Source organism: Streptopelia decaocto (assembly GCF_964273445.1).
Source record: "Streptopelia decaocto genome assembly, chromosome: 14".
NCBI lineage: Eukaryota > Metazoa > Chordata > Aves > Columbiformes > Columbidae > Streptopelia > Streptopelia decaocto.
In genome coordinates, this window is record NC_138669.1 from 1,707,109 (window position 1) to 1,726,036 (window position 18,928).

General features: G+C 48.7%; 1 protein-coding gene across 1 annotated transcript in view; it reads right to left on the bottom strand.

Annotated features, from left to right (window-relative positions):
* Nucleotides 1-18,928, bottom strand: part of TOX2 (TOX high mobility group box family member 2) — a 130,828-nt gene that overhangs the window by 73,007 nt on the left and 38,893 nt on the right. Inside the window, exon 2 of the mRNA XM_082065367.1 lies at nucleotides 2,696-2,761. Coding sequence (XP_081921493.1) covers nucleotides 2,696-2,761 — 66 coding nt within the window. The remainder of the gene's footprint in view (nucleotides 1-2,695; nucleotides 2,762-18,928) is intronic.

Sequence of the window (18,928 nt, forward strand, 5' to 3'; positions counted from 1 at the left end):
GGGCTGTGCTGCCGTGAGTCTGGATCTGTCAGCACTCTCATTATGGTTCAGGCTCCTGTATTTCTACATTTAGTTCTCGGCCGAGTCACACAGATGAATTTCGTGCTCTCCCACCAGCCCTTCCCACCCACCTGGAAGCACAAGAGGGGCTGGAAGCCCTTGTGCAGGGCTGGGGTTTCTCATCGTGATGGTCCCACCCCTGGCAACACACACGCTCACCAGGTAGCGTAAAACTGGGTAAAATAAGCAAGCGTGACCTAAACCAGGCGACGTGAAGCTGAGATTTCCCATTGTTAATGCTGGATGTCCCAGCCCCTGTGCCTGAGCTGCGCTCAATGTGAAGCTGCTGAGAGCTGCAAATGCCCAACGGTGCCCAGCGCAACCACGTTTAGACAAAAATGGGGGAAAAGAATCCCCCCCCCCATGCCCACCTATTACAGTGTGATGGCTTCAGTAACTGGTGCGTATGATTTGTCTTTGTCCCCAGGGATCTCAAGGGCAATATCGCACACGTGCTGCATGGCCGTTGCAGGGCTGGTGATTTAGCAGCCTCTCAAGTGGGATTGTGAAACGGCGCTCCTGCTGTTTAACGTACTCCTTGAGCTTACGACAGGTTTAGCAAACAATAAAAAACATCTGGAAACCCCATTTAAATAGAAGAGTTGTGTTGCAAGTTATAAAGTCATGACCACTGCTATAAAGCACTCTCCGGTAAACAAGTGCTGATGTGCAGGTAAATAAAGGGAGATGATGAACTAATGAGGGTGAAGGAGGAAGGCTGCTCCTCCTCTTCCCCGGCCAAAGCTCACGCTGGGTGTGAACCACTACTGACACCTTTGCAGGGCATTAACTGGGATCCTCATCCCGCTTCCCCGCTCCCCTCCTTCCACACTGGGAAAGGTTTTGGGGGTCACTGCAGCATCTCACGGGGGCACCCACCGCGGCAGAGCCCTGGGTGCCACGCTGTGCCCCTGCATCCCCCCTCGGTCCCACTCCCAGCTCCTCTCTGACCATCCCAAACAAAGCAGCACAAGGAGGGGAACTGGAGACACAAGACAAGACAAACTTCTGTTATCCATGTTGGTCTCCACTCCCCAGGCTCTGGGAGACAGAGCAGCAGCACCGCCTTGTGCACAAGCCCAGCCCTGTGACAGGGGGCACCTGCCCCTTCTCCACACTCTGCCAAGAGAGAGCTGCTTCCCCCTTCTCATCCTTAACTGCTATTTCAAAATAGGAAATAAAGTTCGCCAAGTTAACAGAGCACAAATGGAGAGTAAACTACTATTTCCCAGGTTACAGGGATCTAGGCTGGTTTGGTTTATCCTCCCTCCCATGTCCAAACGCTACATGAGCCCTCCACCACCACAGCCTGTGTTTTCATTTGGAAGCCAGCCCTCCTCCTCATGATCAACCACGCATTGCTGACTACGTATGCATGTATTTTAATCGCCACTGGTATCCAAGTGAGATACACCGCGGATGACTCACTAGTGATGCAGTAGTAAGTATCAAACCCCGGCAGCAGGAGAACGCTGCGGGCTCACCCCAGGTCCAGGGCAACAGGAATCCAGCAGCATCTCGAGCTGTATGGAAATCGTCACACGGCTGCCTTGCATGATTTGCGATGCTTCGCCTTCACGCGACATAACCCTGCACAGCCCATGATGCATGTGGCTGTGGCCAACAAGGCCCCACAACAAAATGGCCCAGCACAGCCCAAAAATGAGACGCTGAAAAACATCAGCAATGAAGTTGCACTTTCCCTCCCGAGGCAGCTGGATGTGAGGAGACACTTTGTTCCAAGGGTGCAGCATCAGGCACCTCAAAGATGCTCGGAGTCCCCAGAACTCTCCCAGCATGCCAGGCCACCTTGGGGGGACACAGATGGGACAACCTCTCATCTGCTGGTCAGGAGGACAGGTAAGCACAGGCTGAAGTTCTCACCTCCCCATAAGACCTAAGCATGGGCTTAACTTCATGTTTAGGGCTCCCCTGAATGGACACGTCTGTACCATGTGTATCCAAACTCAGAGAGAGCCCTGAAGGCTCAGGCACCTGCGAGATGTGAGCACTTCTATTCTGGTCCTTCACGTGTGGGTTTACAGCTCCAAAACAGGAAACCTTTGATTCCCTTTTCTCCCCGAGCCAGTTAACTGTTAATCTATTTAGCTACCGGAAATACTCTACGTGAGGGAAGGAGACACCTGAACTACAGACAATACTTGGAAACTTTACTGTGTCCAGAAACACCAACTGCACCTTCGAGTGAAGGATGCTGGGGCAAAGCCACCCAGCCTTGTTGGAGAGCTGTGGCTGAACTGGGCTCTGGAAAATAAGCCTGACAAATCATATGGTTAACTCTTAGCTAAATCTGTTTCCTGATTCATCTCATCATATTGTGGAATAAATTGAGTACGGTTGGACACGATGATCCTGAGGGTCTCTTCTAACCAAAATGATTCTATGACATGCAGCAGCACTGGCACACAAGCGCTTCCCTCTCCCCGGACCCAGAGCATCCGCCGCTGCTCCTCGGCAGCAACCAGGTTTGCAGCCAGATGCGACCTTATCCATGGATCCCTCTGATGTTCCAGGGGTGCAGATTCACAGAGTTCCCAGCATTTGTACTTTGGTTTAGCTTAAGTCCCTTAGAAAGATCTCACCACGCAGCCCACCCAAGAAAATCGTCTCTTACCTGATTTGCCGATAGAAACTCCTGGGCGTTGTCATTCATTCCCATGTACATGTTCTCCCCATCAAACTAGAAAGACGAAAGAAGGGTAGAGTTAGTGAAATGCCACCTGCGCACCATGGTTACACGCATCCCAAATACTTTCTTGGCTCTTCACACCAATTCCCAGGAGAAAATCCTGAGCTGGCCCTTTAAAACTTTTGAGGATGTACAAGTGCACACACATCACTGTTATTGCAATGGGACGTAGTAACATAGCACATTCATGTTAATTTTTCAGTCAAATAATGAATTAATCACTCCAATTCAAACAAATCAACCAAACCTATGCAAAACCACAGATGCATCCAGCAGCAAAAATCACCCAAATGAAGTTCCTGCTAAAATTCCCACTAGACCATCAATCAGCCTTAAAAAGCCAACTTTGAGTGATGGAAATTTCCGAGACAGGCAGGTCCTATTCTCTTCCAGACACCTACATACTCCATAACCACCAAAGCAAACCCACAGCAGCGGTGCAGAAAGCCACTGTGGATCATGCACAAGGGGGTCTCCGTGCAGCGCCCCATTCCCCACCCCAACAGCTCGCTGTTCTTTGCAAGAAGGGACATTTCCCCATCTCCTCTCCCCCTGCCTGCCCTGCCAGGGCTCTGCAAACACACCCACCCCCTTCAACCTGTTCTGAACCGCTAAGCCACCTATTAGGCTGCAAACCCTCCCAGGAAAACTGTAAAACTCTTCTTATTAATTAGCTACAGCGGGAGCTTTTCACTTGCTCCGATTCTGAATGAAGGAAAAAAGCCCTCCAGGATTGTCTCCGGCTCAAAGTATGGCTGGGGCAGTTCTCGAGGCTAAGTTCACAAATTAATTACGGCAATAAAAAGGGCTACACCATAAAACACTCCCCAGACAAGGGTGAAGGTACCAGCTGGGAATGACACCATACACTTAACAAGGGGAAGAGCCAGATGATGAATTGAAGATTCTTCACCCCTTGCGTGTTATCTTGCTCTCTAATATGAAGCTGATACTAGTTAACAGAAAGGGGTCATATTAAGACTAATAAAAGAGAAACCTAAATAAAGCCAGGTGAAGATTTTCAGTGTAGACTATTAATTACACTTCCATTTCTCAGAGTGCCACAGGATTAGCTATTAAAGTCGGTGAGTTAGTAAAGCCAAGCGGGGGTAACCCAGCTCTGCTCGGCGTCAGAGTGCACAGACACTCTCTAATTGCCAAACCATCCTCTGGGATAGCTGAGGAAACCAATTAAAATCAGAGCGGGCGTTGTGACGCTCATTAACTAATACCCACAGCAGGGTGGAAGGGGATCCCTGCGCAAGCGCAGGGTTTTGTTAAACCTGCCGGCGGGGAAGGAGCCACGGGATGCAGCAGCAGCAGCAGCCGCACGGGTTTGCCGGGACGAGCAGCTCTCCCAGAGCCAGCCGGGTGTTACCGACTGACAACCGAACCTCCCTCCGCCTGTAAAACAGTCGCTACCACAGCCGGCTCCTGCCAACACTGTTCCTGCCGGAACATCTTCACTTCAACATCACAAGGAGGTTTTTTCCCAAGTAAAAGCTTTACCACTCGGAGAGATTTGAATACACAGACGATGCACATCCATCCATCCATCCATCCATCCATCCATCCATCCATCCATCCCCCTTCCAAACACACCCCTCGCTTTTGTCCTCCTCCAGTGCAGTATATTGCAGGTCTAGGTTAAAACAAACAGCCCTTCTCCAGGAAACAAAACTCACCTGGAAATCTACATTAAGAAACAAAAAAAAAAAACAAAAGCAAAACAAAGCAACAAAAATAACAAAATTATCTTTTCACTGGGGAGGTTCAGGGCAGGACAAGCGCTCTGCTTTATCTGTATCATTCTATTTGTCAGAATACTTTTTTATAGCTTTCTAGTGTTCCCCTACCTCCGCTCCACGCTTCCTTCTGCCCCCAATGCCTTCATAATAACCATAATGAATCCTGCCTTCAGAATCACTGTGCCTCTGATCGCCAGCCTGAGCAACCAGCCTGAAAATCAAGACTCAAAATGCAATGGGAACTTTGGAACTTCCCCACTGCTGATTGGATTTTTTCCCCTCTCCTCCGGGCTATGAGGGTGAAAACAAATTTATTAGAATTTCTCCCATCAGGTTACTTTTTCAATTAGACATTTGCCACTTATATACCAGCCAGGTAGAGCAAATAAGTAATGTGCTCTCCCTCTTCTCATTATTGTTTCACTACAGAATGCACTTCAAAACAACCAGCCCCATCATTGCAGGTAGATTTATGGCAGAAACAGACATTTTAATATTTCCACTTGGTTACAAACGCTTCCTCCCTTTTCGCTTCGGTGTCACCCCTGTGCGTGTCGAGCCCCCCAGGCAGCTCCAGACCCGGGTGCATCCATTCATCACCCTCTGCGCCCCCCAACATCGATCAAACCTGTATTGAATGATACATACATGCGGAGTGTCAGGTATCATTATCAACTCCTAATTGGAAAGGAAAACACACTCTAGTACAGTCATCTTAATCATCCTTTTCCTCTTTTGTAATTATTTAATTTTTGTTATTCGTTGGCTAATAGAAACGGGCTATTAAACAAATCAGTGGCTGTGGCTAATTCTCCCCCTCTCCTGCATTAAAGGAGGATGAAGCGGAGCTGAGCTGGGCTCACTCTGCTCCGCATCCAAGACACGCTGGTCACTTGGAAACCCGGGAAATGCAAACCCTGCGTGGCCAAGCTGGGAAACTGGGAGAGGCAGGAAGATGTGAATAATTGCTTTTCCTTCATCTGAGACTTGGACCCATTTTTATTTAACTTTCACTGACTTAATATTAGCATTAATATTAGCCCAGGGCAGTGGTGGAATCGCCATCCCTGGAAGGGTTTAAAAGACACAGAGACGAGGTTCTTAGGGACAAGGGTTAACGCTAGGTTTGGATTATGGTTGGACTTGATGACCTTAAGAATCTTTTCCAACCGAAACAATTCTATGATTCTATGGTGGTTGCCCACTAGAATCAAGGACTTCAAAAAGGACCCATAAAAGCGCCGCTTTGCCCAACCCCAAGTCAAACTTGTCTCACACAACACGCTCAGGACAGAAGCAACTACTCACACAACTTACAAAAAACCAAGCAACACCCCCAGAGGAAACGGCCCAAATTCCTGGCAGCTCTGGAACCAAGCGCATGCTGCTGAATGGACGCCAGCGAGCTGCCCTCGCCTGCAGGCGACACGGGCTCGGGCCCAAGGAAGGGGAACGCAGGAGGTGGGTTTGGCTTTGGACAAGCAGACAGACGCCGCCAGTCCTGTTAAACAAGGAGTCCCAAGGAACTCACGGTGACGGACGCAGAGCTGCGTCGCCACTGCAGCAGTTCTCCGTGGGACACACTATTTTGGGTCCGAGCAAGAGATACAAGGACAGTTCTCTCTGTGACAAAACACCCTCTGAAACATAGTTTTTCATGGAGAATTTACTTAAAAATAAATGTTTTTTTCCTCCGTTTTCCCCAGGGCAGCTGTAGTTGTCAGCGCACTGCCCTGCACCCACCAGCCCGCGCGGGGAGCTGAGCGCAAGCTTTATTCAGATGATGTTCTATGAAGCACTCTTCCTATTTTGATTGCTTTCCTAGACTGACTTGGGTTTGTTATTTTTGCGATATGACGGTATTTTCAAACCTGTAAATGTGCCCAGAGGTCATGCGGGTCCCATGTTACTAAGATGAAAATGAGTAAGAAAAATAAATGCATGCGGCAAGCTGGGACAGACCCCAGAGCAAAGCAGCTGTGTGATCCGCGGCTCTGTGCAAACACAGAGAAGCAATGTTTGTTAACCGGGAAGGGCCCAGTGGAAAGAAACACAACCTCCTGCCAAGATTCAGAGGTGTTACTTTCTCATGGATGGCACTGCCAGCTTGTACAATCTTATTACAAATCTCATCACATCCTTTTATTTCCTGATAGTCATGAGCTGAGCTGAAAACCTCAACTTCGTAGGAAATACGGTGGCAGCGCCCATGCCAAGAATGGCTTCAATGGCACCTGCAAGACCTCGAAAATCTTCCAAACTTCTTATTTAAATTTAAGTGTGGTGGGGTTTGGATTATTATTTTTTATTGTTATTTTATTTTGAGGAGTCTTACCTGAATTTTAACACCAATTGTTGCCAATACTGGACCAGAGCATCTTAACTATTATACAAGTCCACTGAGGATCTGGAGCTTTTAAAAAGTAGCATGTTAATGCAAATCCAGCAGTAACTAAAAGCCGTCATCATCAAAGGGCTAAGAATGAATTGGAGGCTTCCAGCGACTCCCACTGCTCCAAGTTACACGCACTTGCCTCTCAGTTTTGCCTCCCCGTGTCAGGACACAGGAGATGGGCAGCAGGTCCCCTCTCATGACAACCTCATTTCCAAACTGGCTGCTCTGGAGATAACGCCTTTCACAGGACATGCTTGGGATGTAACTGGTTTCGGTGCCCAGCAAGCTAAACCTCAGCCACCACCAGCATCAAGACAGAGTGACCCACTATAACGCCATGCAACAAACGTCTAAGTTTTTAGTGAATAAAAGTTAAGATTTAAGAAAATTTGCATAGCACAGTCAATGCCATATTTAATACTCCCCATTAAAAATATTATGGAAGCCCATGTGTTGCTGGAGATTATATTTAGAATGAATCATAGAACAAATCATAGAATAGTTTGGGTTCCCAGCTCCCCCAGTGCCCCCCCTGCCATGAGCAGGGACATCTTCACCAGCTCAGGGTGCTCAGAGCCCCGTCCAGCCTGGCCTGGGATGTCTCCAGGGATGGTTCAGCCACCACCTCTCTGGGAACCTGGGCCAGGCTCTCACCACCCTCAGGGCAACAATTCCTTCCTCACGTCCAACCTGACATGTACATTTCGATGCCTCCAACAACACTCTACCCACCATGAGGAATATAAATCTTCTTTAGAAAGTTTTACAGAAATAGTTTTTTTCACAATTAATTTTTATCAGACAAGCTTTATTTGAGTGGCATAACCATGTTGTGCTGTAAGTGCATTTTGGCCACGCTGCTTCCAGCCCTGCATCCCCCTGATGCTGCTCCTACTCACCAGGCTCAGCCCTATGGGCACTGGGCACCGACACCAAACCCAAGGACCCTGATGCTGTTAAGGATCATTTTTGCCAACACACATCTCTGCTGTGTCCCTAGGATGGGAAATATTCCCTGCAGCCCTGCCCCTGTCAGCGCTGCTGCCCGCAGAGCTGCCGCTGTGATTTCCTGCAGGAGTAATTTAGCATCAGGCATCTTTGGGGAATACATCACTGAGGTTCGCTTAATCTCTTTAACTGCAGTTTCCCCATTAAGGTCTTTACACAACCTCTGGCCCAAAGTGATCTAGTTAGCATTATTTATTTGTCCGCTGAAATGCTTGGGTAGCCCCTCAGTTGATCCTGTCAAAGGGGGTCACGAGCTCAGCAATAGATTTATGACCCTCCCCAGGACCCTCCTGGGAAAAAGCTCCATCCCGGCCCCCCAGGCTGGCCACGTGCTGCAATTCGCTTCAGGACAAATGTCATTAAAAGGGAGCAAACCCCCAGGGCAGGTGTCAGCAAAGTACATCCTGCAGGGGCTGCGCATCTGAGCATCTGCACGAGTCCCCTGGGCTGTCGGGGGCCAGGTTTTCTGCATGCCGTCAATATTCTCATATGTTATCCAAGGGTAAAATCAGATTGATACAGATTAAGTCCTAAGGCTTAAAAACCATATAGTAAGAGTTGGTTTGGTTGGTTTATTTGTTTTAAGAGCAATTCACAAATAGGATGAAAGCCTAATAACAGTTCTCTCTCAAACACAGCAGAAGCAGGAAACCTGCTGCACAGCTGGTGGTGCGAGGGCTCCTGAGGTACAACAGGGGCTGGAAAGAATCTAAAGCCAGGTGGGAAAGACAGGAATTACCTGTGCTGAAGGAGTTTTCAGTGGTTCCCAAACCAGAGCATCTTCCTTGGAAAGATCCATCTGAGCAGCTCTCGCACTGGGTTAACAAGTACGTGGAAAGGGTGAAATGATCTCCCTGGCTGGACTTTTCACAAGGTTCCTCAACAAAAAGCCCTTAAAAACCAAACCAAACTTGTCGTGGGGCAAAGGGAAGGTCCTCTTGCTCAGAGACAGTGAAAAGACACTCATCAGGTTTTAGCAAGAAGAGGGTCATGGTCCACAATTCATCTGCACTAAAATCTATCCCGTTCATGACAGAAGTGATCTAGAAGGATTCAGGTTTATTAATGAGACCAAACTTATTCAGGCTAGCCTAAACTAAAAGTGACTTTGAATGGTTTTGCATTAAGACTCTCACAGTACTAAGTGGCAGTGAGGAAACGGAAGATTAAATTTAATGTCAATAAATGCAAATTAATGCACTGGAGAAAAGCAATCCTAACAATGCAGACACGACAATGGGCCTTAAAATAGCTGTTACTGTCCAGGAGGGAAAACATCTATTCGTTCTGGAGAGTTCACTTCCAACTTTTGCTCAGTCCTCAGCAGCTGCCAAAAACACCATTCGAGCTTTAGAAGCAATTAAGAACAGAGAATGATAAGCCAAACATTATTTTGCTATGTGTACAGTCAGGAGAAGGAGAGAGGGCAACAGCAGGGAGGACTCAAGGTGTGGAATGGTGTACATGGATGAGGAAAAGAGGTGATATAGAGGGACTTGCCAGAGATGTACATGAAGTCGTGAGATGGGAACAGTTCTTCTCTGGTTCTTATAGCCCAAAATGAAGGAGGCAGGTACTGAAATAATGAGCTATTGGAATTAAACACTTCCCAGAGAAGTTCTTCATACAGGACTCAACAGCGAAACCTCTTGCTGCAGGATGCTGTGGCCTAGAAGGGTCCGGAATAGCAACTGGACAAATTAGAGGGGAATGGTAAATCCAAACTGTTGAGCTCCTGGTGACCCTGACCTGTGGGCTGCTGGAAGCCCTGTGGGTAGATGTAATCTCATTAGATATTAGGAAAAACTCTTTCACCGTGTGGGTTGTCAACTATGAGACCAAGAGGTTGTGGGATTTCCATCCCGGGAGATACAGCTGAGATGTACCAGGTGCTGCACAACCCCACCTGGTTGGCCTTGGCTTTGCCTGGGAATTTGGGACACGCAGAGGCCCCTCCCCACCAGTAGAATTTGGTACGTGGGTGTTTCTGCGCTATGTGATCATGGGATGCTCACCCCGGCGGCCGCAGGGACCTCCACCCCAAGCGCCTCTCCAGAGTCCCCTTTCACTCTCCATCACTTGAGGCTGGAGAGATCCCAAATGCCACCACCATTCAAGTGACAGCATTCATTTATCTAAGAGACTGGCCGGTTTTCTGTGAATGCCACGCACAAAATTATTGTTATTACATTATTTGGGGGGAACGAGGACTTAAACTCATTTACCTGGACCTTTCAGAGCCTGCAAAGGAGTTCAAGCTCTTCACAGACACACACATAGAAAAATCTGTCTCCTGAAAGCTACAGGGAGAAGCAGAATTTAGTCCTAAGACTGACATGGAAAGAGATTAATTTTTTTTCCCATTTCATATTCTAATTGCAATTCTTCTCCCCTACTATTTTCTGTTCTCATTACAGTCTTAAAATTGCTCTGCAAATTCCACACCTTATTCTGCTCTTCCTACCATCTTTGTCATGGAAATGAGAAACAGAATGTATAAGCATGAAAATATTGCCGAGATCAAAATTCTGCTTAACCCTTTCACGTGCGGCTCCGAAAAGAAGCCAAAGCAGCACAGACCAGCTAATCCTCCAGCCAGCCCCCTCTCCTCCCAGCCGCAGCGAGGGAGGAGAACGATGCTCAGGGACACACGCTATTAATTTAAAGGCCAAAGGTGCTCACGCTCACCCCTCCACCGTGCAGGCAGGAGGGCGGGGGGGATTTTTTTCAACTTAGCAGGTTTTGCCGCTGAGGGCAGATCTTGATCTAATGCAGTTTGATCATGTTGAAATGATTGTGTTTAGTTTTCAGCTTTCAGCTGGCTGGGAGAGGTGTCGCACGGGGGGTGCTCGGGAGCTCTCCATCCTCCTCCTCTGGAGCACAAGTGTGATGGAGCGGCTGAGGGACCTGGGGGTTCAGCTGGAGAACAGGAGCTGAGGGGAGACCTTCTGATCTCTGAACTGCCTGAAAGGAGCTTGGAGCCGGGGGGGTCGGGCTCTGGTCCCCAGGAACAAGCGCCAGGAGCAGAGGAAACGGCCTCAAGTTGCGCCAGGGGAGGTTGAGGTTGGATCTGGGAACAATTTCTTCCCCAAAGGGCTGTGGGGCATTGGAACAGGCTGCCCAGGGCAGTGCTGGAGCCACCATCCCTGGAGGGGCTGAAAAGGTGTTTAGACGAGGTTCTCAGGGACATGGGTTAGTGCCAGAGTTAGGTTAGGTTATGGTTGGACTCGATGATTGTGAGAGTCTCTTCTAACCAAAATGATTCTATGATTCTCTCCCACCATGAGATTCTCTCCTCATCAGTTGCAGCTTTGGCCAGACCAAACCTTCCTTGATTTCTCTCTAAGTTTGGGCATAAATAAGGAAAAGCAGCTGCCTGGGAGGCGCGGAGCAGCTCCCAGCACACCCCCGCTGTCGCCCAGCACCTCTCCAGCCCATCGCTGGCCGTGCTCAGCGCTGTTCATTTTGCAAGATACGATCGCACTGACGTAGCTGCGAGTTTCGGGCATGTACGTCACTTCCTTTCTGAAGCCAAACAACAAGCACATCCTGCATTGTTTATCACGCTTACGCAGGTGTTCAAGCAGTTTATCTGCAAAAATCCCCAAAACGGGCCCTTGTTGAGCTGCTTCTTCTCCCATCAGCAGCTGAATAAGGCAGAAGCTGCAGGCAGCAGCCTGCGCTGGAAACGCTGCTGCCCTGCGCGGGGCTGGGAGGGAGGGAGGGGAACGAATGCAGCACATTGCCTGGCACCAGGCTGGTGTGTACACAGCCTGAAACAAACACAGTGAGTGATAATGAGACTTAACTGCACCGCCTGCTTCACCGGTAACACTTGTAATTCACAGGAAACTAGAGGCAGAAAACGTACAAAGATCTAAAAGGAGGCTCTGTGTAAGGAACCGTGCCAGCGTCAAAGGCACCTAGAAACATTGCTTTTTGCAAGATAAAACCTCAGGGTTGAGATAAAAATAGAGCTTATAGCTGCCTGTCTCAGAATGCTGATTTCGATACAAGGACATCAGCCCTGGCTGCAACCAGAGGTATCGCTGCAGAGGGGCCACACGCGGCCACCGGCACCCAATATCTGAGGAGGCAAGGGAGCCGCTGGGAAGAAAGGAACCTTAAGCCAGAGAGTTTTCCCATCCTACAATTTCGAGGCGGGTTTGTCCCTGTGGCCCAGGGATCGAGCAGGGACCCGCGAGGGCCCAGGGCTGCAGGCGACCGCATGGACGGAATAAAAGCGATTCAGCGTTGAGGAATAATTTTGGAATCTCTATTTACCTTTTCTCAACTGCAGAGTAAATAAATAAGTACATGCGTGCACGGCCAAGAGCTGCCAAGAGTCTTGCAAAGTTGCTTAAAGGTATTAAATTCTTAAGAGCGTGTATTCATGCTTCTGATCCCGATGGCTCGTTGACAGCTGTGCAGGTGAACAGCCTGGCTCCCAACTATCCCCCCACTCACCCCAATAATTCACAAAAATCACAGCTGTTACTCAATTGCCATTCAAGAAGAAAAATTGTAACTTTAATTCTCTCTACAGCCCCTGTTCTTCAGCAAGGGGAGTCTGAGACAGCCCAGAGCACACGCTATTCACCCGCAAGCGCTTGCAGGTACTTTGCTGAACACTTCCACCATCTGGAGCTTTGCCCCACTCACAAAAGGAAAAAGCACATCTCTGCCCCCCAGAATTCAAGACCATGTTTGTTTGTTTTCTTCTGTTGCAAAGCACAAAACATTTTCAGGACAACTTGGGTAAGAATGGGGAGGGTTATGCAAAACCAGCCAGTCAAGAGGGAGGGAAAACAAATCAGAGCGTTTCCATGCTAGTCATTTAGAGAATCGTTTCCAACACACAAGTATTTGGCACAGGTGAAAACCTGCCTCCTGTGGTTCTGCACTCAACTCCATATGCAAATAACTCTCGCAGTGGTGCAGAGTATGACTTGCAAAAAAAAACAGGTTGACAAAGTACAATCCATTGCACAATTTTACCTCGGACATTTGGACATGTTTACTATTAAAACAAACAAACAAACCACTAATGAGGAGTGAGATCGCCTTTAAAGACAAAACAAACAAACACCAACAAAATGAAACAAACAAAAAGCCCCAAACCTCACCTCAAGGATGACAGGAAGGTCATTTCGGAAATGACACCCCAGCAGTCCGGGAGTATCTTCACTGCCCAGCTCTACAACAGTAGCACAGCTCTCTATTTTTCCCTCTCTTATTTGGCTCTGTCTTATTTAAATCATAGACTTCACATGCACCTTCTATAAGTGTGTGTACATCATCTAAACAGACGCTAATCCCAGTGAGAGTCGGGAAGGTCCAATGTACACAAATCCTAAAGAACAATGCAGCACGCAGCTTCCCCTATCAGAGAACCAGCTTTGACCCCACCAGCATCACAACCCTGTTATTCTTTATAAAGCCTTACAATCAAACTGACGAGGACACTCACCGCCTCCATGTGTATTTTGACACTTACAGGACAACGGTGAGCTCACCCTGGTTCATCCTGACCCCCCAGGCCAAGACCATTTGAGGGCAGAGGGAGTTTACCCAAACTCCTCACATAGAATCATAGAATCATTTTAGTTGGAAGAGACCCTTAAGATCATGGAGTCCAACCACTACCCTAACTCCAGCACTAACCCATGTCCCTAAGAACCTCGTCCACTTGTTTGTCCAACCCCTCCAGGGATGGTGACTCCACCACTGCCCTGGGCAGCCTGTTCCAATGCCCCACAGCCCTTTCCAGGAAGAAATGTTTCCTAATATCCAATCTAAACCTCCCCGCGTGCAACTTGAGGCCATTTCTTCTCGTCCTATCGCTTGCTACTTGGGAGCAGAGACCAGCGCCCTCCACGCTCCAACCTCCTTTCAGGTAGCTGTAGAGTCAGAAGGTCTCCCCTTGGCCTCCTGTTCTCCAGGTCTCTCCCAGGCCAGATTTCAGATCCCCACTCCATCAGAAACAGCATCGTCTCCAGCACCCGGGCCTCCTTTTGACTATACAGGTGATGCCACTTTCTAACAAAACCTGTAATTATCATCTCAAACTAAGAGTGACGAGCCCCCCAAGCCATGCGAGCAGCCTGCGCTGCACCCAGGGGACCACACTGTCACCCACAGCCCCATCTACCACCCCATCCCTTCCAGTGCGGAAAACAAAGGAGTAACACAGGATTGCCATAGAATCACAGAAATATTTTGGTTGGAAAAGACCATGAAGTCCAACAGTTAACGCAGCACCGCTAAGTCCACCCCTAATCCATGTCCATAAGAACCTCATCTATGCATTACCAAAGGATTTGCCATTGAGGCATCTTTGTGGGGCCAAGCAGAAGCCAGAGGCTGCAAGCTGAGCAAACCATATGGGGAAAATACCCCCAAAGCCTTAAAATCCTGACCTCTGCAGAAATGAAAAAGCAATTTCACTGGAAGTTTGGTGCAGGAGCAGCTGAAATACACCCCCAGGCAGTGGGGGGCTGGAGGGGAGCAGCAAAGTCAGTGTCTGGAGCCAAAATCCACCACTGAAAGGTCGCAGGGGGGCAGCCCAGAGGTTTGCAGACGCTGCACGCACGAAGCTGCGAGCGCGGCCGTGGTGTCACGACCTCGCACACCGGAGACCCGAGACGTGCAGCCCCAGGGTCTGACAGACGCTGATGCTCAGCAATATTTCACACAGGCAATAAAATCTCATGGGAAAAGCACCTCCCCGGGCAGCACGACCACATCCTCGTACCTCCCGCGGCACGAAGTGCTGAGTTAGGTTTGTCAAGCAAAGCCGTTGGGCTGCGTTTCCAGCGGTTGTGCATGTAACACCCCATCACCGCATCACACTGGCTTTGATGCCCTAACGGGTCCATGCATTGTGCCCAAAGTTGGTACCACCTCATTGTCAACCTCAACTTCTCATTACTAAGAACGACCCAACAACCCATCCCTCACAAGCACTTCTACTTCCAGCTCTTTATTTCTTTAACTTTTTTGAGACCTCTGTTCATCTTATTCATCTTTCCAGCAAATCTTACGTTTTTCATGGGGGAAAAGCCAGTTTTGCTCACTGTAGCCAAGCCGGCCTCAAGTTTACTTCTTAAAATATACACTTTAGCGTTGAAAATTCTCAACGTCTTAAGAATACCGTCGAAAACTCATTAACATTAATGAAAATAATCAAAAAGAGGCACCTCTGATTATTGTTATGCCCCTGCCTCACTGTAAATAATTGAATAGAGATATTATTATTACTATTATTAACCATAACAAGTTTAAAGCATGTTGATGGGAAACAGAAAAAGCAGTTTTGCCCGACTAATTAATGACTTAAATAAAAATAAACAAAGGGAGTCTTCTTGATTTTAGCAAAGTTCTGCCTCTTTCCAAGCAGTTAAAAGCAAGACTGACAGCTTTATAGATAGGGAAATGGGCAGATAAGATAAACACGCACAATACAAACTTGTCCAAAGCTTTTACAGTCTTTCTCTGCACCACTTCCAGCTCATTAAATTACAGTATTACTATAGATTTGCAGCAAAATTATCTTTTATCTCGGCTTCTTTTAAAGCTATTTGGCATTTGCTAGTATTTTCTATTATAAATCTAATTGCAGATTCCAAACAGACAAGGGCTCATTAAGCCTTAATTATGCACATGTTGTTTTCAACAAACATTTTCATTTGGACTGCTGTGCGCTGTAATTGTTCAGAAGGCACCGCAGCCTCCGATTACCCACTTTCCTGGGATGGCAAAAGCTACTTTCAAGTAGGTCAGGGCTTGGTTGAACATATGATTTGCAGCCTGTGGAGTTTGGGTCGTGTTGCTCCGGGGGGAGCATCGTTCGGGTAGCGCTGCAGGAGGGCAGGGAGCCAGCAAAGCAGCCGGGATCACCCCACACTGGTACGTGCCCGTGCTCAGCCCCACTTGTGGGGTTCACCATGCCCGGTTTGGGCAGGGGAGCGGGGGGAGCCTGGGGAGCAAAGCCCATGTGCAAAGTACCATGTGCAAACAGCACCTAGAGATGCCCTGGGCATTCATAGAATCATTTTGGTTCAAGAGACCCTCAAGATTGAGTCTAAGCATTAACCCAACACCGGCACTAACCCGTGTCCCTAAGAACCTCATCTCCGCGTCTTTTCAACCCCTCCAGGGATGGTGGCTCCACCACTGTCACCCTCAAAGGAAAGAAGTTTCTCCTCATATTCACATGGAACCTCCCGTGTTTCAGTCTGTGCCCACTGTCCCTCACCGGGACTCCTGCTCAGGTACCTCCAGAGATGCTGCTGTCTCAGCTCAGCATCTCCGCGTGTTCTGCACAACTGCTGGTCTCCAGCCCAACACCAACCCTGGGTCCTCCAGACATGTCACGCAGCATCTCCACAAGCACCACGAGACAAAAACCTTTCAGTCCATCCCAAACTCTACAGAGCTGGGAGGCAGCCCTTTCCACTTCTTGTTTGAGCCACGTTTAGGTTTGTGTTCTGAAATAAGAAGCAACCCACACAAACAGCCACACTTTTATTAGAAGTTCAGGCTTCCTTCTCACAGCACGAAAGCCTCATCTGCTCAGAGTGCAGCAGCATTAACGGAGCTGGTGTAAGCTTTGATAACATCAAGATACTGCGTCCTCCCAACATTGGTTCTTCCAACATCACCCAACCCTGTGGCTCCCGGCTGTGGTGCCCAGGTCAGCAGAGAGCGGCTCTGCCCCATCCCATCTCCCTGGTGAAGAGAGTCATTGCCTGCAAACCTCACCAGCCTCCCCTGAGCCTCTTTAGGGGAGAAAAAGCTCCTTCTAATAAATAATTTCCTGTGTAATTAAGGGTTAGGGCTCCACAGGCAGGCTGGAGGTGCTGGTTGCTGCTGAACACAGGAGTTTGGCAGGTTTTAGCACTGCTGGAAGCAGCAAAGTGCTAATACCATTGGTGTTGCAACGTCTAGTCTAAAATCCTGCCTATCTTAGGACATGAGAGGTGTCCAGAAAAGGCACAGTTACATTAAGAATTACTATCCCCCTTCTTCACATTCCTTTCTCTCTTCTCAGTGTAGGAGATGACAAATTCTCTGCCATGTCCTGAAGACTCATGTTAGAAGCCAGAGAAGTCAGTGTAAGCATGAAATCTTATGGCCTTGCCCTCGAAAAAGACAACTTTTCAAGCAATAAGTTTGACCTAGAAAGGTTTTCCAGGTGTTTTTGACTTGGCATGTATATGTCTGACCTACTAAATCTATCACAATAAAATTACAGAGTCCGTTTCAACCTGTCGGTGTCAGATCATTCATAAATTCAGATGCACTGTTTACAAAACTGCTATTCATATATTCACAAATAAGGTCTCGCTGGGCTCCTTCCGGCAGGGCAGGATTTGCCCTGTTCAACATTAGCTCATGCTGACAAAGGGAAAATGTAAATGCTGCCTTGACAGGCTGAGTTCTCATCCTTACCCTCGAATCACACAGGATTTATGGCTGCGCTGCCCCTTCCACCGCCGTTAAAATTCCCCCAAATGGCTTTGCAGTGGGGTGGGAACCCCAAAGGGAACCCTGCCCGCTCCGCTTGGCAGCGGCAACTCCCGACACCAAAGGGTTTTCTTAAATCCACTTCGACGTTCATTAATTCTCATACGTTATCCAGGCAGTGCCTGTTAAAGGAACGACTGTGAGAGGTATTATGGACTATTGCTCTCGATGTTCGCATAGTTCTGGTCACTGGAGCAGCTGCCTGCACGGGCTTTATCCTCAGCCTCCCAGAGAGGAGCAACCTCGTCTGAAGAGCTAAAGTGACTGCAGGGCTGGGTCCTTGCAAACACTCCTTGTCATCGTGCGCTGCCCACCCGCACGCTCGAGGGATGCCGTGCACTAACCCTTCCAGATAAACACGCTTTCAGCCCTGGGGTGGATCTGACCATGAGCACACTTGCAACCAGCACTTCAAGCAGAGGCTGTAAGGCCAAGCACCATGACGAGCCCGAGGAGCTGGGTCCGCAGTCCCTCTGCACACCTCCCCAGCTGTCCACCCCGTTTGCACCAGTTGGGCCAAGCAGCAGTTACTGCCCCATAACTGGTGTGTTCATGGCACTGCATGCTCCTGCATCACAGAAGGACTTTCCTAGGGACAAACTCTTCTGCAAAGAGCTCACGTTCTCCTTTTGGAGATCCATTTTGAACTGCTGGTCAAACTCAGGACAGCCAAGGTGGCCATGAGTGCTTGCAGAGGGCACCAACAACACCAGCTGCCTCTTCCCTGGTTGCAATTCTTTCCTGAGCCACAAGGTCAGGAGTGTATCTATCTCCAAAGGCACATCCAGCTCAGGAAGGCTGGACCCAACAACCAAAGAGCCCACAAAGCAGCAGTGACCTGCAGAGTGTTGCCACAACGCGTGGCCTTGGGCAAGACATTGCCCACCAGGTCAAGGCTTGGGTAGAAAAAGCTGGTTTGTTGTAGCAGTGTGGGAGGAGAGGGACCTCCTTATGCATGTCACCCCACGAGTGTGTAAATGTGGAGACAGGACCATGCCGATGGGTACGACCCGCAGAGCTGCACCTCGCCCTGCTGCTCCCCAAATCCTTGCGGTGCCCACCAAGGGCACATGAGGGGTGGGCACCACCTCACAGGCCGGGCTGCTTGAAGCCTTGCAAGGGGTCTTGTGGTCCTTCTGCAGCAGAGAAGGATGCGCTGTTCAAACGGGCCATGACATTACACCTCCACACCCAGGGTTTTAATGAGATGAAACTCGAGTTCGGCTTTGATGCCTCACAAGATGTTTTTGAACCACACATCACCAGACACTGGGAACCTCTACTCAGGTCCTCGTGGTGCCTAAATCAGACATCTAAAAAAAAAAATTTAAAAAAATTAAAATAAAATAAATCACATTTCCCAGTAATCAAGATTATTCTCTCATGCTTTCTCCAAAAGCATTTTGTAGGGGAAAGCGATTTCCACTCAACACTCTGCATCCCAGTTCTGAAGCCATGGCAAGATCTCAGGCCCTCCAG